We start from the raw sequence: 24,477 nt of genomic DNA on the forward strand, positions 1-24,477 counted from the left end.
GGCAAAAAACTCCACCTCTCAGGAGTGAAGGCAGCTTAAGTTTTAAAATGGTAGGCCATTTGTGTTTCCTTATCCCAGATTAAGCAGTTCTACCTATAGATGCATAAGAGTATGCGTCCTGACAATGGACTTCAATAGTGTTCTCCATGTTTCCTTTAAATTTATCACCCTTGAAATACAAATCCTGGAGGCTGAGTGGCTAAAAGAAGAAAAAGGGCAGCAAGTCCCTTTTATTTCAAATGAGGATCACCACAACCATGCACTTACACCAGACTGCAGGTCATAAAGTGTCTGAGTTACTACAATATTGAATACAGCATGAGAGCGGCTGCTTTCCTCATTCATGTTGGTTGCAGCAACCGTTCGAGATTTGTTTCCCTCCGACATCAGGGACTCAATATCCTGGAGCATAACACATAGTAAAAAGGGATGTTAAGATAAAAGTGGGTGAAATTGTTCTTCCCACTAAAAAAATTCTCATTAACATAGAAAAGATGAGGACCTTCTCCATACATTTTGAGATATATAGAGTACGAAGGGTGCATAATTTGATAGACTGAAGTTATTCACACCACTAAATTTTTAAGTGCTGTATAAGTCATATTTGTTTAATGCCAGTAATTAGGCCAATAGAAAACCATTTAGACACACGAACACAATGTGTTTCTTCAGTGAGCTGCACTAATACTATCTTCACTTAACTGGCTCAAAGGTTTACCTCACTTAGAGACTGTACCTTTCTACATGTATAAAACCAAAGGCAATTATGTTGAGTTCGATACATGTGCTTGCCAACTCTCCTGAGCAAATGTGCATTAAAAAAAAAAGTTGTGAAAATTCACACTTGCAAAATGTTCTTTTGGAGAGGACTGACTGCATTTGGTTTTCCCTTAGTTAACATAATTCATAAAAGCTGGAATCAGAGAAACTGCAATCTGTCAATGACTGAGAGAAACTGCTTCTTTCATTTATTTAAGCTTTAATATTATATTCAACACATACTATCTAAGTGAACTAGAAGGTAGCTTTCAGGTTTACATTGTGTACATCCGCCTCAGAAGTATACAAGTCTCTGAAAAGGGTAGTCTTTCCTCCTTTAGTAGTACACGAAAAGTATTAGTGAAGATTTTCTGCCATTTTTAAAAAATATTTAAACAGGTTTTTCATCCAATTTACTTTATAAAGAAAGTTCAATGCAGCGTGTACAGCATTTCTGTAAATATTACATTTTATTGTCTTTTATAAACCCTAGAAACATAACATTTTGAAAAGAGTCAGAGTGACTCAAGTGGGCCCTTCTGCAGCTATAATAAACTCTGATACAAATAATATGCATAATACAAGAAAAGTGTAACCAATGGACAGAAAACAATGAAAATAATAAAGAAATATTGGCAAACTTAACACACTGGCTACATACACACTGTAATCTCAAAAAACAAAGAGCCTGATACTGCTGCCACAGAAGTCAACAGGAATTTTTCCATTGACTTCCATGGGGAAAAAAAAAATCGGTCCAGAAGCTTTTAATTGAAATAAATAGTTCTGAGTCTTCATGTAGACATTTCTGTGACTGTCAGTAATGAAGTCAAATATTAGAACACATAAATCTCACAGAAAAAAGTTACCCATCTTTTAGTAACTGTTGTTCTTCGACATGTGTTGTTCATGTCCATTCAAAGTAGGTGTGCGCGCGCTGCGTGCACCCCAGCCAGAAGATTTTCCCTTAGCTGTGTCCGTAGGGTCGGCCCGGGCGCCCCCTGAAGTGGCGCCACCACGGCGCCCTATAAAGGGGCCCACCGACTCTCCATCCCCTCAGTTCCTTCTTGCCAGCACTCCAGAGGGGCAGGAGGGTGGGTGTTAGAATGGACATGAACAACACATCTCGAAGAACAACAGTTACTAAAAGGTGGGTAACTGTTAGTTCTTCTTTGAGTGGTTGTTCATGCCCATTCAAAGTAGGTGACTCACAAGCCTAACCTTAGGAGGTGGGGTCGGAGATCACTGCTGACTGGAGAACTGCAGGCCCGAAGGCTGCGTCATCCCTCGTCTGGTGCATGATGGCATAGTGAGAAGAGAACGTGTGGATGGAGGACCAAGTGGCCGCTCTACAAACCTCCTGAGTCGGAACCTGAGCCAGGAAAGCCACAGAGGAGGCCTCCCCCCGTAGTGGTGTGGGCCGTGACAGGGGTCTTAGCTATGCAGTAGCATTCCCAGATGCAGGTCGTGATCCACGAAGAGATTCGCTGAGAGGAGACCAGGAGCCCCTTCATTCTTTCTGCCACTGCGATGAAGAGCTGAGTCGAGCGTCTGAACAGTTTGGTACGCTCTATGTAAACAGCCAAGGCCCTGCGGACATCCAGGGAGTGTAGCCTCTGCTCTTTGCTGGAGGCGTGTGGTTTCGGATAAAACACCGAGAGAAAGATATCTTGGCCCACGTGGAACTGCGAAACGACCTTGGGTAGGAAAGTCAGATGAGGTCTAAGTTGGACCTTGTCCTTGCAGAAGACTGTGTACGGGGGCTCTGACGTTAACACTCAAAGCTCCGACACCCGTCGGGTCGAGGTGATCGCCACCAGGAAGGCGGTCTTATACGATAGGTACAGCAGGGAGCACGAAGCCAGAGGCTCAAAGGGAGGCCCCGAGAGCCCGGAGAGGATCAGATTCAGGTCCCAAGCAGGGATCGGCTGACGCACATGTGGGAAGAGCCTTGAGGAAATGCCCAACTAGTGGATTCGCAAACACCAAGGTAACCCCTCTCCCAGATGAAAAGCGGATATGACCAAGTGAACGCGAATGGAGGAAAGGGAGAGGCCCAGTTGTCTTAGGTGAAGCAAATAGTCAAGGACAATGGGAATTGGTACCTCCTGTGGGTCATGACCCCACTGACCCGACCATATGGAGAAGCGCTTCCATTTAGCCACGTAGGTGGCCCTGGTGGACGGTTTCCTGCTACCTAGCAGCACCTGCCTGACCAGCTGGGAGCACCACAACTCCACAGGGTTCAGCCATGAAGTATCCAGGTTGTGAGGTGAAGGGATTCGAGGTTCGGATGGTGGAGGGAGCCCCGGTCCTGCATGATCAGGTCCGGGAGTAGGGGCAGCGTCAGGGGCACCTCAACTGACGTGCAGGACTGACGTGTACCAATGCTGGCCCGGCCACGCTGGAGCTGTCAGGATTACCCTGGCATGATCGCTGCAAATCTTTAAAAGCACCCTGTGTATCAGGAGGATTGGAGGGAAGGCATAGAGCAGACTGTCCTTCCACGTCTGTAGGAAGGCGTCCGACAGAGACCTCCGACTACGGACCAGGAGGGAGCAAAACCATTGGCACTCCCTGTTTTCCCTTGAAGCAAACAGGTCTAACCGGGGAAAGCCCCAGAGCTGGAAAATTAAGCACACCACATCCCATCGGAGGGACCACTCGTGACCCTGGAATGAGCGGCTGAGGGTGTCCACCAAACTGTTCTGCTCCCCCAGAAGATAGAACGCCGTCAGATGAGTGGCATTGTGAATGCAGAAATCCCACAGCACAAGGGCTTCCCTGCAGAGGGGAGAGGAGCGTGCACCGCCATTTGTCGATATAAAAAACTGCTGCTGTGTTGTCCGAAAGGACTGAAACGCACCTGCCAGCCAGGTGAGACCGGAAGGTCAAACACTCCAGGCGGACCGCTCTTAGTTCCCTGACATTGATATGCAACTCGAAGTCCTCCAGAGACCACAAGTCCTGCGTCTTGAGGCATCCCAGGTGCGCTCCCCAACCTCGATCCGAGGCGTCCGTCACCAGGGAGAGAGAGGGTTGCGGGGCAGCAAAGGGGACACCCATGCAGACTTCCCGCAGGTCGAGCCACCACCGTAGCGAGCTCAGCACCAAGTGGGGAATGGACACCACCGAGTCCAGGGGGTCCCTGACTGGGTGATAAACTGTCACCAACCAGGACTGCAACAGGCAAAGCCAAAGTCTGGCATGGACCACCGCATAAGTGCATGCTGCCATGTGGTCCAACAGCCGGAGGCAAACTCGCGCCGTGGTAACTGGGGCGCGGTGCAGTCCGAGGATGAGCTCGGAAATTGCACGGAACCTGGACTCCGGCAGGTACGCTTTGGCGTGGGTGGAGTCCAGAACCGCTCCTATGAACTCTATTCCTTGCGTCGGAGACAGGGTGGATTTGGCTTCGTTCGGGAGGAGGCCAAGATCGAGAAAGGTCCGCCTGATGAACAACACCTGGGTCTCTATCTGCTCCTTGGAGCGGCCCTTTATGAGCCAGTCATCCAGGTAGGGGAATACCTGGATGCCCTGTCTGCGCAGGAAGGCCGTCACTACCGCCATGCATTTCGTGAAGACCCTGGGAGCAGCTGACAGGCCGAGCACGAGCACCGTGAACTGCAGCTGGACGTTGGCCACGACAAATCTGAGGTACCGAAGGTGCCATGGAATTATGGCAATGTGGAAATAGGCGTCCTTTAAGTCGAGGGCGGCATACCAATCTCCTGGATCCAGGGAGGGGATGATCAAGGACAGGGAGACCATGCGGAACTTGAGTTTTCGCACAAACTTGTTCAGCAGCCGCAAGTCTAGGATGGGTTTCAGGCCCCCTTTTGCCTTCGGTATTAGGAAATACCGGGAGTAGAAGCCTTTGCCCCTGAGCTCCCGCGGGACTTCCTCCACCGCCCCTGCCTCCATGAAGGACTTCACTTCTTGAATTAGAAGTTGCTCGTGAGAAGGGTCCCTGAAGAGAGATGGAGAGGGAGTTGGTGGGGCGGAAGGGAGGAGAATTGGATAGACTATCCCCTCTCTACCGTGCGGAGCACCCATTTGTCTGACGTAATTCGGGACCAGGCACAGTAGAAGTGGGACAGACGTGACCCAAAAGGTAGGGGTGGGAAGTATCCAGAGTGTCTATCGGTAGGTCATCCTCGACTGTACCATCAAATAAGGGTGTCAAGGCCCAGATGGTGGTCTGGATTGGCTAGACACCTGGCCGGAGGGGTGGCGCTGGTGACGCCTCCTGCCATTTCTGCCCTGCCTGTGCCCCAGCTCCTGGCGAGCGTGGCTGGTATGGGCGAGGGGTCGTCTGCGGCCTAAATTGTCTGCGCTGGGTCGCGGGGGTATGCAAGTCCAGCGAGCGAAGCGTAGCCCTCGAGTCCTTTAAGCTATGGAGACGTTTGTCTGTTTTCTCCGAAAACAGCATCTGCCCTTCGAAGGGGAGGTCTTGAATCATCTGCTGGACCTCATAGGGCAGGCCCGAGACCTGGAGCCAGGCTCCCTGCCGAATGACCAGGCCCATGGCCAGAGTGCGCAAGGCTGAGTCCATCACATCTAAGGCGGCCTGGAGGGAGACTCAAGAGATCAGTTTGCCCTCCTCCACTAGGGCCGAAAACTCTGATCTCGAGTCCTGGGGAAGGAGCTCCGCAAACTTCGACATGGCCGAACAGGTGCTGTGGCCATATCGGCTTACTATTGCCAGTTGATTGGCAATGCGGCATTGGAGACCCCCCCATGGAGTACACCTTTCTACCAAAGAGCTCAAGGCTTTTTGCGTCCCTGCTCTTTGCTGTCAACCCCTGAAACCCTTGACGCTCCGCTGGTCAGCCGCGTCTACTACCAGGGAGTCAGGGGGTCACCAGTGAGCAACTTGGTGTATCATGTGGTGCTGGTGGAGCCCGAACTGGAGCCGCTGCCGGTGTCGCTGTCCGGTTAGGGGATGCTGAACTTGACAATGGCACACCCCTGCCTGGCGACGGTGCTGGAGGCAGCTGCACCGGGGCCAGCGACATCGAGGACACCGAAGCCGACTGTGACCGAGGGCCAAACGCCTGGCCTATCGACTGATGGTAGGCCCAGGGAGTCCAAAATGGCCACTGCGAGGGCGGCTGCCATTGTTGCTGCCACTGCGGGTAACGTTGGTGGCTCACCGTCGAAACTGATCTCCTGCTCCACCACCGTCTGGAGCGATAGGAGTCTGCCTCCGAGTCTGACGTCTCTGAGTATGAGGACCTGGGGGGGAGCAGTGCCCGGTGCCGAAGGAGAGCGGTGCGGAGGCAGCAAGGAGCCTCTCCTCTGGTCCAGTGCTGCCTTCACAGCACGGTGCGGGGAGGGAGGCGACAACATGGTCAGCTTGCCTCTAGACTGTACTGGTGGACAGACCACAGTAGGCAACTCCCTATGATGCAGGGAGGCTGGTGCTGGGAGGCCCATTAGGTCTGAGGCGCCTCGAATGCCTCTGGCGTTGACGGGGGGCGTATGTCTCCGCTGAGGTCCAGGGAGTTAGGCTGGTCCGCACTCGACCGCCCTCTCTGCGGTGCAGGAGTCGACGGAACCGTGGAGGGCTGTAGCCCAGTCTGTCCGCTTACACCCATGGACGGCGTCGGCCTCGGATCCTGGTGGGGTGACCGATCCCTCATTGTCTTCCTTCTCTTGGCAGGCACTGGTGAAGGCGAGCAGTGCTGCACTGAGGCCGACTTCCTATGACCCGACTCCATCCGGTGCCGGGTTTTCGAGGACTTGGGCTGGGCCCTAAGTCCTGATGTCAGTGCCGGGGCACTCCGCACTGAGGACAAGGTGCTGGGCCCCGCCTCAGCTGGCTCTGGGTCCGAGGGTGGTCGCAAGGCCACCTCCATCAGGAGGACCCTAAGTCTTTGAGCCCTGTCCTTCAGAGTTCGCGGGCGGAAGACTCTACAGATAGAGCACCGGTCCTTTTGGTGACTCTCTTCGAGGCACCTGAAACACGCAGAGTGCAGGTCACTCTTGGGCATGAATTTCCCACAATCCTTGCAGAGTTTGAACCCGGGGAACCCAGGCATGCCCCAGTGAGCGACAGACTCTGGGGGGGAGGGGACCCCCCCCCCCAACTACAAAAAACTATATACAAAGATCTATCTAACTATAATATGACTGAATACACGGACTAAATAGTAAGGATAGGACACTGCCAACTTGCTACGCAAGAGAAGTTCCAGCTAGCCGTCCCGGCGGTAAGAAGGAACTGAGGGGATGGAGGGTCGGCAGGCCCCTTTATAAGGCGCCGTGGTGGCACCACTCCAGGGGGCGCCCGGGCCAACCCTACGGACACTACTAAGGGAAAATCTTCCGGCTGGCGTGCACGCGGCGCGCGCACACATCTACTTTGAATGGACTTGAACAACCACTCAAAGAACCACTAAAACATCTGAGTAGATACTGGTTTACATAGTACAAAATTCCTTATTCCCCTGTTTACAGAAATGTTATTTAGTTATTTGTCATCAGTTTATATTTACCTCAAAGTTAGTAACAGCCAGCTGAGACAAGCCATCTACATATGGCCCCAATACTTTGTGCTCTCGAACCTTAAGGGACTGCCGGCTCCTTAGGAACAAAGCAGGGTGTTATTCAAAAACTTCCCATAGCAATCTATTATTATGAACTTTATTGGTTAAAAAAGAAATCCATGAAAGTAATTGTCTGAAATGCCACTACATCAGCTATTGAACTTAGAGATCCATTTTTAAAATTCTGGTGGGTTTTTTTTTTTTAAATAATTAAAGTAATAGCAAACCCACCTTCCAGATAAATTATTTGTTTTGCTCTATTTCTATTGTTAATCTACCTACTAGGTTTTAATCATTATAATGTGAATTTTTTTTAAATGCACACACTTGTTGGAGGGATGGGGTGGGAATAGGGGGTTAGAACAGACCCTGAAATGTTTCATATTACTTTTTTCTATAGACAAAAATGGAAAAACGAAAATCCGGAATGTGATAGAGCAAATCAAGGAAGAAACTCACAATTATATTTTTTTCACACTTTATCCAAATGTAACAACCTAATCTTTAAATTGTATCTGTTAGTTGACATATACAATTCTGTATATATTGGGCACATATTCACAGTCAGGTTTAAAAAAAAACAAAAAACACAAAACCAGAAACCTATCCAGAGAACTAAACCCACCTGCTAGGGCAAATCAAATTATAAGGGATGGCAAGTGGCTCTCAGTGAAGTCCATGGGACAATGCCTTATTGAGACGCTCAGCCCCTATCCGTGGCTGCTGGGATGGGAGAAGGTTCTAGGATTTATCACCTAATAAATACAATTAAGTCAACCACTACATATTTACATATTCTCATGCGTCTGACGAAGTGGGTATTCACCCACGAAAGCTTATACTCTAATACATCTGTGGCCTGGTCTACACTACGCATGTATACCGAATTTAGCAGCATTAAACCAATTTAACCCTGCACCTGTCCATACAAAGAAGCCCTTTATATTGATATAAAGGGGTCTTAAAACCGATTTCTGTACTCCTCCCCGACGAGGGGAGTAGCGCTGAAATTGGTATTGCCATGACGGATTAGGGTTAGAGTGGCCGCAATTCAACGGTATTGGCCTCCGGGTGGTATCTCACAGTGCACCATTGTGACCACTCTGGAAAGCAATCTGAACTTGGATGCACTGGCCAGGTAGACAGGAAAAGCCCCGTGAACTTTTGAATTTCATTTCTTGTTTGCCCTGCGTTGAGCTGTCATGGTATAATTCCCCACTCTGAACCTTAGCGTCCAAAAGATGGGGTAGCAACATGAATTCCTCTAAGCTTAATTACCAGCTTAGAACCTGTAGCACTGCCACCAACCAGGAATTCCAGTGCCTGGTACACTCTGGTACCCCCAAAACCTTACCCGGGGAACCCCAAGATCCAGACCCGCTGGATTTTAACACAAGGACTACCCCCCCCCCCCCCCATCGTTGCTCTCCTTTCGGTTTTCCTCCTGGGATACCTGAAGTTACTGTGTTCAACTCTGATCACGATCATAGGGTACCAATCTCTTCTCCCTCCTCTTCTTTCCCCTCCAGACTCTCCCGAGAGAGACAAGTTAATCTTAATCAGAGAGACATAGTTAATCTCTCTCTCCCTCTCCTCTTTCCTCCCACAATTGTCTATGTGATCCAGATCCTGCTCCCTTTGGGGTTCACCAGAATAAAAACCACGGTTCTTAAACAGAAAGCTTTTATTAACGAGGAACAACAGTTAAGCATTGATCTTTGTAGTTTAAGATGGTGTTCGGTACACGGGTTTTTCAGGTGATGCTGGTATACCCTCCCAGGCCTACAGTATACGACGTCAATTAAATCCTTCAGCCAAACAATCTTGAACTCCTTCCATCAAATCGCACATTTGCAATAATGAAAAACCTAAGTCTTAACATCGGCTCTTATCTACTTAGTACTCACTTTCTGAGCTTATGTAAGGCCTGTATCACGGAGAGGTGGAGAGACCTGGGTTGCACGTTGTCCTCTCAGACCAGGAGAGAACAACACCAAGTCGTATAACCGCACACACAGACTTCCTCTCCTTCAAGATTTGAAGTATCTGTCCCTAGATTGGTTTGCTGATTCAAGGGTTGCAGCCAGGCTTACTGAACTTGGTTAACCCTTTACAGTCAATAGATATAACGTACTTCTGTTCTATGAACTCTCTACTATTTGTTTTGCAGGAGGTGCTGATCAGCACGGGTGACATGCAGTCTCCAAATCCATAACAGAGCTCCAACGTGGACGTGGGGATGACTGTGATCCTTGATCGCTCTTCTGGGGAGCATCTTGTTTATCGAGCTCTGTTCCAGCAGACGATGAAGCACTGCATTGAAAAAATCTCCAGGCTATGCGGACAGTGGCCACAGCAGGGGCTCACCACAGTCGTGCTGTCTGACAAGCGTTAACGGAGTAAGCACGAATCACTGGCCTGCTCATGGAGGAGGGAGGAGGACTGAGGACTCTAGCTCTCCACAGTTTCTGCAGTCTCGAAAAGCATTTGCCTTCTTGGTGAGCTCCCATGCCTGAACTGTGAGTTCAAACATTGTCACCTGGTTAGGGCTATGTCGTTAATTTACCCGCTTCCTCCCTCTCCGAAGAAACGGGAAAATTGTTTTCACCTCTTTCCTATTCCCGTATGTCTATGGAAGCTGCTGTGTAGATACGGGTGCGTGCAGCATATAAAGCGCACCTTCTCCCCTCCCTCCCATTGGCACGATTGGTCCGTACAATATGCTGATAGCTCCGTTCGTCTAATGCCATGACGTGCCTTTCTGGCTGGCTCGTGAGTCGAGGGGCGCCTGGGCAAAAATGGGAATTGAAATTCCACAGGGTATCCCTTCTTTAGTTTGCAGTCCTGGAGATTCAGTCTGGCAGATTGGTTTGCATAGTGGCTGGTAAACCATCCCTCCTCATAGCGCCTGGCTCCTCCCTGCCCTCCTTCCATGTTCTAATGGAGTCCTGGCACTATCGTAGCAGTGGAGCTGCCTTCCCTCGTTTTATCTCACTAAATCAGTGTTTCTTTTCCTGCATTCTTTGATACCTCATCCACACAATGGGGCGGCGATAACTGCATCGGTCCGAGTGTGGGAGGAGGGAGCAACGGGTGGGGTTGTTAGCAGGGCACCTTTTGATAGATGCGTGCAGTTCTTGATTATCTGCAGGATATCTGGGGCTCTGACCTGGAGCAGCTGTGCTCTGGTTCTCTAGTAGACTTGCCCCATATTCTAGGCAGGCCTGACTCTATTTTTAGACAAAACATAAATAAGGGAATGACCTGGGAAGTCATTCCCATTTTTGTCCATGCGTCCCCGGCCGACCTCAGCAAGGCCAGCCAGGAGCACCCACGACAGCAGCAGAAGGTACAATGTGACTGGTAACCATCACTGCCAATTTCCAAAGAAGCAGATGGTGGAATAGGGCTGGTAGCCGTCTCTGCTCCCTTGCAAAGGCAAATGAATGCTGCTGTGTAGCACTGTAGTACCGCCTCTGTCAGCAGCATCCAGTACATATACCGTGACACTGAAAAAAGGCTAAACGGGCTCCACGGTTACCATGCTATGGCGTCTGCCAGGGCAATCCAGAGAAAAAGTGCGCGAAATGATTGTCTGCCATTGCTTTCACGGAGGAAGGATTGAGTGACGACATTTACCCAGAATCACCCACGACACTGTTTTTGCTCCATCATGCATTCTGATCTCAACCTAGAATTCCAATGGGCGAAGGAGACTGTGGGAACTATGGGATAGCTGTGGGATAGCTACCCACAGTGCAATGTTCTGGAAATCAACGCTAGCCTCGGTACATGAACGCAGACTGCCAAATTAATGTGCTTAGTGTGGCCGCGTGCACTCGACTTTATACAATCTGTTTTAAAAAACGGTTTCTGTAAAATCGGAATAATCCCGTAGTGTAGATATACCCTGTCAGTCTATAAGGTGCCACAGGACTCTTCGTTGCTTTTTACATATTTAGAGTTTGTCTTCACTTAAAAGGCTACAGTGGCACAGCTGCACCGTTATAGTGCTTCAGTGTAGACACACCTACACCAATAGGAGGGATTCTACCACTGGCATAGGTAATCTACCTCCCCAAGAGGCAGTAGCTAGGTCGACAGAAGAATTCTTCCATTGACCTAGTGCCATCTACACAGGGACTTAGGCCAGTTTAACGACAATGATCAGGGGTGTGGATTTTTCACACCCGATTGATGTAGTTAACCTGACTTAATTTTCTATTCTAGATCAAGCCTTAGGCTTTACAAACCCTCTTCTAAGACTCCCTCCTGTATATCAGTCTCATTGTGACTACCAGGAGAAGGCATTTTCCAACTCCAGAATTCCCTGACTACCTCTCCCCCTGCTTCTGGTGTTCCAGTCCTCTTCCCCCTGTGAATACCTGTACACTTTGCCTCATAGCTTTTCCAAACAGAGTGAAAGTGACATGATTTCTCATTTCATTGCTATACAGGGTTTTCAATAGAAGAAACTGACCAGAGTCAGTTACAGTAGAACCTCAGAGTTATGGACACCTTGGGCATGGAGGCTCTTTGTAAATGAAATGTTCCGCAACTCTGAAGTAGACAGTATGGACATCAGCCATGGGGGGGGATTAGACCTGCAGCCAGAGGGTAGGGGGCTCAGGGCTTCTGCCCTGCAGGAGCACTATGACTCAGGGCTTTAGACCTGGGAGGGCACCATGGCTCAGGGCTTCAGCCTTGCAGCTCCGTTCCTGGCTTCTGCTCCGTGGGGGGTACCATGGCTCCTCACAGTTCCACTCCCAGTTTCAGCTCGCGGGGAGAGAGGAAGAACGGCTTGAGCCTTTACTTATGGGGAGAATGCTGAGGCTAAAACAGACACTCCCCTCGTAGCTATAGACCCAAGTCTTGGCACCCTCCCCAGGGCTCAAGCCCCAACCTTCAGTATACCCCATGGGGCCAAAGCCCTGAGCCTTGACTCTCCCCATACTGTGGCTGAAGCCCTGATCCCCAGGGCTAAAGCCCCACAGCAGTACAGTATTTGCTGGATTTTTGTGGGGTGGGGTGGCGGGGTGGGGTCTCTGCTGCTGCTTGATTGATTACTTCCAGTTCCACATTGTATCCAGTTGACCAATAAGTCCCTAACTCTGATGTTCATATCTTTGAGATTCTACTGTACTTTCATTCTGATGTACTATGAGCATATTATAGGACACTTACGTGTCTGCATTCTCAGAAGTCAGCACAGCATTGGTTTACATTTACAAGGTTATTTTTGGAACCATAAGAGACAGGTTTTTTTCATGCAGAAACTGATGGTTTAGGTCTCCTCTGCTTGCCAGAGAAAGCGTCACATTTGACATTGAAGAGTATAACTGGATTTTTCGTTTGTTGTCCATATCTAATTCTACACAAATAAAGGATAATGCTCTGAATAAAATGTCTTTAATTTGTTTTTTAGTTTTCTCATAAATATTCATTCTTCTAAATACAAGGAACTAGGAGAGAAAGATTCAAAGATCATCACTGACGTCTAGTTATAGTAAATGGCTGGATACACACATGTAGTATGTAACACAAATAAGGGCTTATATTAGTTTACGTCCAATTTTAGTGGATAGATTTTTTGTTTTGTTTTGTTTTGAGGGAGTACAGTGGGGAGGGGAGACAAAAGTCATCTAACGAGTTTCAGGCCTAATCCGACATTCCTATCACAATCAGAACTCCTAGTGAAATAATTAGGAGGATGGGGTGTGTAATGAAGGATGCAGGATTGGGTCGTCTTTTCCCTTGTAAGGCTTCCACAAGCACTGCAAGCTGTTAAGAGAAATTGTAAGTCACATATTTCTATAAAATAATGACATATGTTAGCTAGTATATCAGGAGTTGCCATATATCACACAGCCACAAATAAGGAAGAATCAAGTTGCCCCAATGTATTGATGAATTTGATATGCCTTTTTAGTTTTATGTATTTCCCCACCCTTTACAATTATATATTTACTCTGCTTAGTGTTCTTGGCCCTTTAAAATTAATCTACATTTCCTAAAGAGAAAATACTTCTCTATAAAAACATTGTCTTACAAAATATACAAAATCTGAGAACGCTGCTGATATTCAAGGTTACACTTCTGCAACTATGGCAATAAATATTCAAATACATTCATCCTTCTTCCCCACGTAAAAGGAAAGCATTCTTTTCCTGTCTTAAACGGATGTATATTGACATAGTGTGTGATGTTCAACAGCTGTACTAAGCTGATCCGAAAGTGACTGCATTTCTACAGTTAATGAAGTGACTAGTTAAAAGGTGCTATTTTAAGCATCTATTCAAACAGATACAAGTAAGGAAGGGTATGTCTACACAAACTACAGTGGCACAGCTGCAGCATTTCAGTGTAGATACTGTCAATGCCAACGGGAGGGTTCTCCCATTGGCATAGGTAATCCACCTCCCCAAGAGGCAGTAGCTAGGTCAGCAGAAGAATTCTTCCGCCAACCTAGCGCTGTCTACACAGGGAATTAGGCTGACATAACTACATTGCTCAGGGGGGTAAAAAATCCACACTCCTGATCGGATTAGTTATGCTGACCTAATTTTCCAGTATAGACCAAGCCTAAATCAACATCATCACGTCCACGCTTTACAAACTTGGTATTATTTGACAACTGTTCACTTTAACATTTTGGTCATGTGATACTTCCTGAACAAGTTTTATACACATACAAGTTCACAAAAGCTTCTCAAACCCTTCCAAAGTGGGTAGTTCTATGTTGCAGTTTCAACTAATATAAAAACTACTCACCCTTTAGGGTCTAACAGATCTCTGACCTTCTCATTATAGATTTCCATATAGGACACTTCAACTTTAAAGGTCTGAGAGTCATTTTCTTCTACAGAGATTCTCTGAAATAAAGCACCGCAGAGACGTGGGATCAGGCCAAGCTGCTCTGCATTGCCCATCATTGAGAAGGATTTTCCTGAACCTAGAGAAAAGCAAAGGAGAGGAGAAATTGAATGTTTTAAAGCATCCTGCAATTTCTCAAATAGTCACTAAATTATTCACACAATGTATGTTTTCCTCTCCCTTTTGTTCTTCAAGAAGCACCTAAGAGAACAAAGTGACTTGGAGGACACCAGGCAGTCAGTATGTTCATCTGAGTACAAAAGAAAAGAAATAGGTAAATCAATACAGGACTCTTTCACAACACCTCTACCACAACTGCCATTTATTGGCAACCCTTGTTGTCAGTCTCACCTAACACACACAAAAGAATGGATAAGCACAGGATATGAATTTCCAATTCAATTCAAGACGGTGGCTCCTGCAGGTAGAAACTAAACATCTGTTTACAACTATGTAAGGAATATTGTACTGCCACTGGCCTTGTTGAACCCATTCTGTGTTTAAATAGAGGATGACTTCAGTTTCCAGAGCTGTCAATCAAGTACTTAGTTAAAAATGAAACAGAAGATATAATACTGTAGTAAAACAATGGTGTTTGAAGGGTTTTTTATTTTTACTGTTTTCCACAGAATTTTTAGATTCTCTTTTTAGTTCGAATATTTTTGTTTGATTCCTCCACACACACTTGCAAAGAAGCCATTTCCACCTTTTTCTCAGTTCAACAGAAGACTCTCTCACCTGTCTGTCCATAGGCAAAAATACAAGCATTATATCCCTGAAAGGCCTTTTCAAGAATTCCTTCTCCAAGGCACTTAAACACCACTTCTTGACCTAAAACAAACAAAAACAAAATAGCAAATCACAAAGAAACATCACAGTTTATTTAAAATAAAGGAGCAGGATTCTTAAACCTTGAGTAAATTGTGATTTTACTAACATGGAAATCTCGAAGGCAATTGTTCTTCTGAGGGCATTGCTAAGGAAGAAAAACCATCATTATTAACACACAAAAATCAAAATGGCCAAGATTTCAAGTCTGGTTGCCTAAAACTGGCACCGCAAGCTATATTTAAATATTTTAAAAAAAGTTGTCCAGTTTTCAAAGGTCCTGAGCACTTCACATTTACTTCAGTGAGAACTACAGGCATCCAACACCTATGAAAATCAAGCAACTAAAATTAGGGTCCTAGAAAAAATCTAGGTGGCTAAACTTTAAGGCAACCAAGTGTGAACATTTTAGCCTATATGCATTCTTGAATTACAAAAATACACATGGAGTGTAGTAGCAAAATTGCTAATTACTGCAGCATCACTATTATAATGTGTTAGTGTCCCAGTTTGAAGAACACTTACTAGAAATTGTCCCAGCTATTCACTCTTGTGATCTGGTTTTCAAGTTTCAATAAAAGCCAGTTATTTTTCTTCCCATGTCAAGGTGACATCTTGAGCAAAATGAAAGAATTGAGATTCTGTCTAGGGATGATATGTATATTATTGGGCTGAATGGCTTGGCTTAGCATATACTGCAGCCTCTCTTTTTTTTTTTCTGGTAAGTATTAGTTTGAAAATCTAGATACAAAGATCCTATATGAAAATCCTCTTTTGTGCACAACAGTCATAGAAGATTAAGCTCTATGAGCCAAGATATGGAAGTAGGAACAGTGGATGTCATCTAAAAGTTCAGACTCTGTGCACCACCCAACAGGGTAAGTATGTTGTGTATTTTGAGCTCTGCTCTGGGAAGTGTGCCATCTACATTGACTCCCAAAATAAGAAGTGTTGAGTTAAGGGTGGGGTTTTTACCTGGTTTGAGGTGGATGGGTGGATGTGTGTTTAACCTTTTACACACTGCATAGTGATTTTGTAGAATATTTGATGGTCATTGCTGCTCATCTCTTATTGAAGTCTGAGCTGTTAAAACACTGAAGTGAAACTAGCCAAATTTTTCCTTGGTTTAGCGGATATGCTGATGAGTTTAACTGCTGTCAGCTAAGGCGTATTTTGAGAGATCAAAAGCATTTTTATTTATAAATACACACAAATGACAATATTTGACTAAACAAAATATTGCGATTCATGTGTGTCTATAAATAAAAATCGATTTTGATCCCACAAAACATTCCTGCTCTGAGAACAGTTAAACTCATCAGCATATCTGCTAAGTCAAGGAAACGTACGGCTAGTTGCACTTCAAAGTGTTTAAACAGCTCAGTCTTAGAAAAGAGATAAGCAGCAATGACCATCAAATATTCTACAAAAATATTCTACTATGCAGCGTGTAAAAAGTTAAAAACAAACCTCCCACCCTTAGCTTGACACTGCTTACACAGAGGGAGAGAAAAAGAGGAGAACCCTACTTGCTTTCCAGCATTGGATTGAATTACCTCAAGGTAAACAGTATAAATTTCAAAACAACACAAGGTGATGAATATATGGGATACAACATATATCTCCATAACTGCTAAGCAGACTATTGTGAATTTCATAACTCAAATATGTCAAATGATGCAAGGATGTAGACAACTGCTACAGTCTGGAATATGGCATTTTTGAAATTACCAAAGATACATCAGTGTTCTGTTACCTCAATTCATCATATAAAAGACTTTCACTCATTTATAATATATTGAATGATACACAGTGTCCAGTCGAAACTATTCTGTACAACTCGAAATTAGTCTTGTTTACAGGCACGTCATTACCCATTAGCAGCTTAAAACAATCAGCAACTTCCTTTATTAGTGTCAGATTTCTGTGCCACAAATCTGTCAAATAATTAAAAATTTAGTCACTTCATGCTTTAGAAACAATTTTGCTGAAATACGCACTCTCTTTCTTCTCATATTTTTACTGCTAGTGAAATGCAGATGAAAACAGGATCTCTGTGGCTTAAGAGTTTGTTTCCTCCTGCAGTTTACTTTTTGGTTGAAGTTACAACCCTCCACAATATTGCAACCATCTCCACAGTAAGTAATTAGGATGTCTTTCTTAGATGCTATGGTGATAAGCACTATAGAAAACACTAAAACAGACAGTTATCACAGATATTTGGGTGACGAATATGCAGCACTAATTACAGGATCTAAGAATGCACAAACTTGCTTCTTCAGCCAACTCCTGATGGCACATTCTGGAGTTATCAAAGCATCCATTTCACAGAGAGCCACTTGCTTTTCTGCCAGATAAGAGCGCAAAGTTAAATAGTGATTGAGTTGAATATGTATATTTCAAAGAGGGTAAAATTAAAATTCAGTAGCGAGCTTGTGGGGAAAGAAAACAGGAAATATCAAAAAAAATTCTAGTTTGGTACGGAAGACGCATTGCACCCACTCCTGACCAGTAATAAAAGAGGAGGACCTCTAGCCTATCTCAAAAGAGAAGATGGAAATAAAGTGGTGTGGAACATGCGTGACAGACATAATCTGGCCTGCAGAATCTTTATTACTGATGACAATGCAGATGTAGGCAAGACGATAGCTTGACTCACAAGACCAGTTGAGTTTTTGCAAGGCTGGCAATCAGGAAAAAAAAAAAAAAAAAATTGAGCACCACTTGCTCTGGAAGACATTCAGACACTGGCACAGAAACCTAAAGTGGCATTTTTACAGAGTCACTTTTCAGAGCAGACCCATTCTAATATAGATGTATAGAGTATTGTTTAGTCTAGATGTTAAACTGTTACGGCATAAAATGAAACTTTCTTTTTTCTTGTTAAGGCATTTTGAAAGTATTTCAATTTCTATTATGTGGAATTAATTATTATTATTATTATTTTGCTAATGCAGTGGTATTGAAGGTAACTGCATGGAAACCAGGAAATTCTGAGCTATGGTTCCCACAGAAACCTCAACTCTTTCCTCTTTCATTAGTTTTTTTTTTTTAATTTTCATTAGAGGGTTTTTTTGTTAAATTGTCACAAATTCTATGAGAATTACATAAAATTATGTAAATGTACATCTATGATTATAGAAAGTAAATGAAGTGCTTTTGTATTATACTGCTAAATACTGTATTTGCTGAATAATCCCATGCTGCCCACTGTTAATACTTTGCATTTCTATAGGACGTGTCAAAGTACTTTTTAAAAGTAGGTAGAACATCATTAAAATTCCATTTTACAGATAGCATAAGTCAGTTTACCCTTCCACAGAGTGAATCGTTGACAGATTTGGGAGCAAAACAGGTTTCCCAACTCATGGCATTATACCCATTGTCCTAACCACAGCTCCTCTTTACAAAAGAGCAAGTGAAAATGACAGGCTTGTTTACACGAACATGTGGTTTGTGGCAAGTTGGGGCATAAATCTCTCCTGCACTAATCTGCCGCACTAAGCATTGCTATAAACCCTGCTGCTGCACACTGACATGCTTACTGCGTTTTGATCCTTCTCTCTTTGAAACAGGAGTAGATTAATGTATACTACGAAACTTTTATGTTGGGCAGGAAGGTCCATACAGACACTTAGTGCACAGCAGGTAAGTGAGAGAGAGAGAATATCACCTCAATTTGCCACGAACTAAATGTCTGTGTAGACCAGGCCTGCACAACTCGTAAAGCAGCGAGGGCCATATTACTCCAAAGAAAACAGCTGAGGGCCGAAACTCCCCCAGCCGCACTGAACCCCCCCCCCCCCCAGCACCGCCCAGCCCCCAGAAACATAACCCTCCCCAGAACCGCCCGCCCTGCGAAAACGCCCTGCGAAAACACCCTTCCCAGTGCCACCCAGTCCCCCCCAAAACAGCCTCCCCCAAGCGCCACCCGCCCTGCAGAAACAAACCTTCCTTCTCTAGCACCGCCCCGCCGAAACAGTGGTATTGAACCTTGATAATATTTTATAGCGGGCCCCTAAGGTAGTATAATTAAGGTAAAAGAAAAATGTATTTTTGCCAGAAGTAGAATAAGATCTTCCTCCCACTTTGTAATCAGTTGCCCTGTTGAATGAACAAGGTGCGACTGAGGAAGGCGTGGAAGGCAGCATCTCCAGACAGCTGCAACCCTTGGGGAGGGGGTGGGAGCCAGACCAGATCAGTAAAACAGGTCAGCCACCGACTCATAGCTCGCCACCTCAGCCCCCAACCCCCTGCCGCCCGCTTGCCTCCTCAGCCCCCAACCTCCCCTGGTTCGCCTGCCCCCTCACTTCCTTCTCAGCCCCCCCACTTCCAGCTTGCCTACTCACCCCCTCGCCACTGCCGTCCGCTCACCTCCTCAGCCCCACCCCCCGGCCAGTGATGAGCTGCCAAAATCTAAACAACTGGTTCCCTCCTCACCGCACAAGGGGGTCATGGAGCGCCTCCCCAGAGCACCTGCCCCATCCAACGCCCCTGCGTTCCTTGACACCACCCCCGGGAACCCCACTCCATCCGCCCCCCTTCCCTGTCCCCTGATTGCCCCATCCAACCCCTCCTCTCATTCCTGATGCCCCCTCGGGACTCCTGCCCCATCCAACCACCCCTTCTCCCTGTCCCCTGACCGCCCCTGGAACACCTGCCCCTGACTACCCCCCATCCAACATCCCCCTCCTTCTTGACGGCCCTTCCGGGACCCTTGCTCCCATTCAACTCCCCAGTTCCGCACCCGCTGACCACCCCGACCTGTAACAACTCCCTCACCCCCGCCCACACCCCCAAACTCCCCTGCTCTCTATCCAACCCGCCCACTCCCTGCCCCCTTACTGCGCTGCCTGGAGGTGGCTGGCAGCGCTACAGCCGCACCGCTCGGCTGGAGCAGGGCCACTCCACCGCCGCGCCTGGAGCACCAGGTCAGGCCGAGCTCACTGCCCCCACCCCTCCCCTGCTTCCTGCAAATCAGCTGCTCGCGTGGGAAGCCTGGGAGGCCAGAGAAGCGGTGCAGTGACTTTGTACTCAGGACCAGGAAGGCAGAGATGAGCTGGGGCGGGGGAGGGTGCAGGGGGTGCAAGCAGGGTTGCCCACGCCGCAGCAGGTAACCCAGGGGGCATGCAGAGGAACCATTCCCCACTCCAGCTCGCCTCCGCCTCCCTGGGCCTAAGCGTGAAGCTGCTGCACCACTTCTCAGCCCTTCCAGGCTTCCAGCGCGAACAGTTGATTTGCGGGAAGCGGGGCGGGGCGGGGTGGGCCATTCAGGGGAGGAGGCGGAAGCAGAGCAGCGGTGAGCTGAGGCCAGCTCCCGGGCTCACCTGCCCCCCTGAAACTGCCTGCCTGCTTCCTCAGCCCCCTTCCCCCACTGCCAGTTCACCTGCCCCCCTGTCACTGCCCCCCTGCTCGCTCACCTCCTCAGCCCCCCTCGCTCACCCACCAGTGCAGGCCGCATGTTGTGCAGGCCTGGGGCAGACAAACCCTAAGGCTCCTTCAAGCTGGTTATCAAAACACTGACTTAAGGGTTCTTTCATTCTGTTGTGTTCTGCTCCAGAACTCTCTGCTGCACTAGCTGAGCTAGTTGTATAATCCAAAGTGAGGAAACCTTCTTGTAACACATCCAGAAGTGGGCACATTTAGGGTTGCTCTGGTAATCTACACCTATTAATATTTTGGTGACGAAACACAACCTTAAAATTGTATTAATAGCACACATTCTGTATAAAAACAAAAATAATTTCTGATTTTTTTTTTTGAAATCTAGTGCACATTTTAAAAGTTCTTCTTTAAGGATATGTATTATGGAAGCTCCTTTTCCATCTTGACTAGAACATTGCTATCACAACTAAATCATCATCACAGCTTCAAGGTGTTACTTAGCATAGTGCCTACAATTCACCATCATTGTCAAGCAACAAACACTGTTCATCTTACAATGAACACAGAGCTAAAACAACATACAAAGGTGAAAACTAAACATAAAACCTGCTAATACGTTTTGGCAAAACCCAATGCTGACAGCAGAAAATGACAGAGAAAGAGAGAAATCAAATGAACTATTATTCTTAATCTGTCAAGAATCCATTTCTAGTAGGACACTGAACCAAAAATCTTTGCATCTGCTCCTTGGAAAGAATCATGTTTTCCTCTATGTTCTGAACATCAACCCTCTGACATTCCTGGATAAATAATAAGACAAACCATAAGCGCTGACTTTTATTTTTCCCTGGGGGTGCTCCACCTCAAGTCCTCACTCCTCAGAGATGGCATGTTTGGATAATTTTTGGTGGCGCCCAGAATGGGTCCAAGTCCCACCCCCCACCTAAGGCTCTGGGAGGGAGTTTGGGTGCTGGGTGCAGGCTCTGGCCTGGGGCACAAGAGGGGTTGCGGGCTCTGGGAGGGAGTTTGGGTGCTGGATGCAGGCTCTGGGCTGGGGCAAGGGTGCAGGAGGAGGTTTTGCTCTGGGAGGGAGTTTTGGTGCAGCAGGGGTGAGGGGTATGGGCTCTGGGAGGGAGTTTAGGTGTGGGGTGCAGGCTCTGGGCTGGGGCATGGGAGCAGATGGGGGTGCAGGCTCTGGGATGGGGTAGGGGTGCAGGAGGGAGTCAGTGCTTAGTTCTGGCGGCGCCAGCTCCCAAAAATGACCTACACACCCCTCTGGCCGCGGCTTGGCACGGAATGCACACACATCCCGGTGCCACAGGGACATGCTGACTGCTTCCTGGAGCGGCATGGACAGGCAGGAAGTTGCCTTAGGCTGTGTCTACACTGCCACTTTCAGCGCTAAAAATTTAGTCATTCAGGGGTGGGAAAAAAACACACTTGAGCAACAAAAGTTTTAGCGCTGAAAAGCACCAGTATAGACAGCGCTTTATCGCTGGGAGCCATGCTCCCAGCAACAAAGCTACCACCTCTCATTGAGGAGTGGTTATTTTTTTTTTTCTTTATTGCTGGGGTCTCTCCCTCGGCAATAAACCATGACTACACTGCCCATGTCACAGCGTTGCCATGGCTGCGCTGTAACATGTAACACCACTGGGCTGCCAGTGGTGGTGGCGGCAGCTGGGGCCCACTGGGCCTTTTTAAATCACCCAGCAGCAGCAGGAGGGGCCGGGAGGCACGTGGGGGCAGCAGGCAGGGGTGGCAGCCAGGGCCGGGGGAGAGACCTAGCCATGAACATTGGTGGAGCCGGGCCCCGAATATTCGTGGAGCCCAGGCACCACAGGCCCAGACAACTCACTGCCCCTGTCTGCCCCTCCCTGCAAGGCCTCGTCCTCACTCTGCCTCTTCTCACCCTGCTCCTCCCCCAAGACTACACTCCACCCCCTCCCCCAAGGGTCCAACCCTCTCTCTGCCTCTTCCTGCCCCTCCTCCGCCCTCTGAGGCCCCTGCCCACCCTCCACTCCGCCCCCAGCTACCTGATCAGGGTGCCCATCAAACAGCTGACCAGGGGCACCTGCCAAACAGATGTGGCTGGTGGGTGCTGAGCATCTACTCTTTTTTTTTTTTTTTTACACCCCGTCAGTGCTCCAGCCCCACAGCACTCACAGAGTCAGCGCCTATGATACAAACAGACAAAGAAGAAATGTCTTCTCCATTAGCATTAATCCTATTTGAAGTCTTTAAGGGAACTTTTCAACCTTTTAAATGTGTACATTAACTTTCTGTATGAAAATTAAAGGATTCTAACACACGTCCTCTCTTAGAATGATCACATAATACACAAAAATGTGTAACTTTTCAGATAGCAAGTATCAGAGGGGTAGCCGTGTTAGTCTGGATCTGTAAAAGTAGCAAAGAGTCCTGTGGCACCTTTCAGACTAACAGACGTATTGGAACATGAGCTTCTGTGGCTGAAATATGACGCATCCAACGTACATGCATCCAACAAAGTGGGTATTCACCCAAGAAAGCACATGCTCCAATAAGTCTGTTAATCGATAAGGTGCCACAGGACTCTTTGCTGCCTTTTCAGATAGCATGCTTGTGAACATTTGGATCTTACTAACATGGTGTGACTGTGACATTTGAAATGAAGGAATGTTTTTTCACATCTGATCTATATATAGAGAGCTTAGTTATTTCAAAGCCAAACTTCTTAAACTCAGTTACAGCACTGTATCTTGTCACTGTACATGTTAAATTTGACATTTAAAATAAATCCTCTGAGTTATTCAAGAGAAAAGCTGCCTGTGAAAAGCTCATAGTTGGAGCAGAGTGTCACATGAGATAAATTCAAACTGGATTTTTATTAAACTTCCCACACAAAAAGTTTGCTTCTGGACGAAGACCAAGCCTCAGAAAATTTAAACCAAAAGATATTTAACAAATAAAAAATAAGCCACTGAAAATAAGCTGGAACAGAATTGCTCTCTTGTTCATAAATGTCACAACAAACCATTTTTAGGATTAGAGATTCACTAGGGGTACACTAAGAATCCCTCTTAGTCCTCTGTACACACTCCTCTTCACTCACCCCAATTTTTTCTTCTGCTCCAAATCACTTCCAAGCCGTTTGAAAGCCTTGATCCTGGAGTAAGATCCATGCAGTCAGACCTCTACACTCATGTGGAAACTCACTGATTATACGGGGTGTGACTGTCTGATGTTCACCACTTTTACAAGACTATGATAAATTTTGTACAAAGTATGCTTGTGAAACATTCTGCAACATCGTCTGTCTCTTTGTATTCAGGACACAATTGTTCCCATTTGTGAATTTTCTGAGAGGTGGGAAACCATGGTGTGGGGGGTTCTGGATTTGCTTGTCTGCCAAATTTAGTTGGTGCTTTTGGTCTCTCCCACTCTTTCCTCAGCCTGCTAGGTTCTCAGCTCTAGGGTTACTGAAGTGCTTGCTTCTGGGCCTCAGCTTCTTCGGCTTGCAGCTCTACAGCTCACTGATGTGCTAACTCCTCAGCTTGCTTCTGAATCCCTATTTCCAGTTCCCTTAGCTCCAAGATTCACTGATGTTCTCTCTTTTCCTGCCACCTGCCAACTTTGAAACCGCATCACTGATGCCCACCTTCCTGCTTTTTTTCCCCCCCTACTTCCCTTTCCCAAAATAAGCAAACAGAAAAACTTGTAACCTTCTTTTTGACTGTTCTCAGCCAGTGCATTTAAAGTCTCACTTAAAATCTCTACACCAGTGTATGAATTGCAAATCTCACTCAGAACAAGCTGTGCATTTCACTGTGCTTGCTGCGCCACTGTGACGGGGTCACCAAGGTGCAACCTGGACTGTGGGACTGCTGAGCCCTCCAAAACCACCAACCCAGGCTGTCCCTCACACTGTATGCTAATGACAAGCTACAAACCTCTGACAGGAACTGCACTTACACAGCCATCCACAGGCTGGGACACAACTCAATTACATGAATGATTTCCCAGGCACTCATGAACCTCAACAGAGAAGCTTCAGCCAATTCCCCCTAGCTCCCCAGCCTTGCACCCCAGAACTGCATTG

At 46.9% G+C, this 24,477-nt stretch overlaps 1 protein-coding gene across 7 annotated transcripts in view; it reads right to left on the reverse strand.

The window, feature by feature from the left end:
* The window catches only part of KIF13A (kinesin family member 13A), a 132,391-nt gene that overhangs the window by 78,414 nt on the left and 29,500 nt on the right, over nucleotides 1–24,477 (reverse strand). For all 7 annotated transcript variants that reach the window (XM_075062864.1, XM_075062867.1, XM_075062862.1 and 4 more), the window contains exons 3-6: nucleotides 14,922–15,014; nucleotides 14,082–14,262; nucleotides 7,260–7,347; nucleotides 268–402 (exon numbers count right to left, since the gene is read on the reverse strand). In XM_075062864.1, coding sequence (XP_074918965.1) covers nucleotides 268–402; nucleotides 7,260–7,347; nucleotides 14,082–14,262; nucleotides 14,922–15,014 — 497 coding nt within the window. The remainder of the gene's footprint in view (nucleotides 1–267; nucleotides 403–7,259; nucleotides 7,348–14,081; nucleotides 14,263–14,921; nucleotides 15,015–24,477) is intronic.

Source organism: Chelonoidis abingdonii, chromosome 2, assembly GCF_003597395.2.
Source record: "Chelonoidis abingdonii isolate Lonesome George chromosome 2, CheloAbing_2.0, whole genome shotgun sequence".
Classification (NCBI taxonomy): Eukaryota; Metazoa; Chordata; order Testudines; family Testudinidae; genus Chelonoidis; species Chelonoidis abingdonii.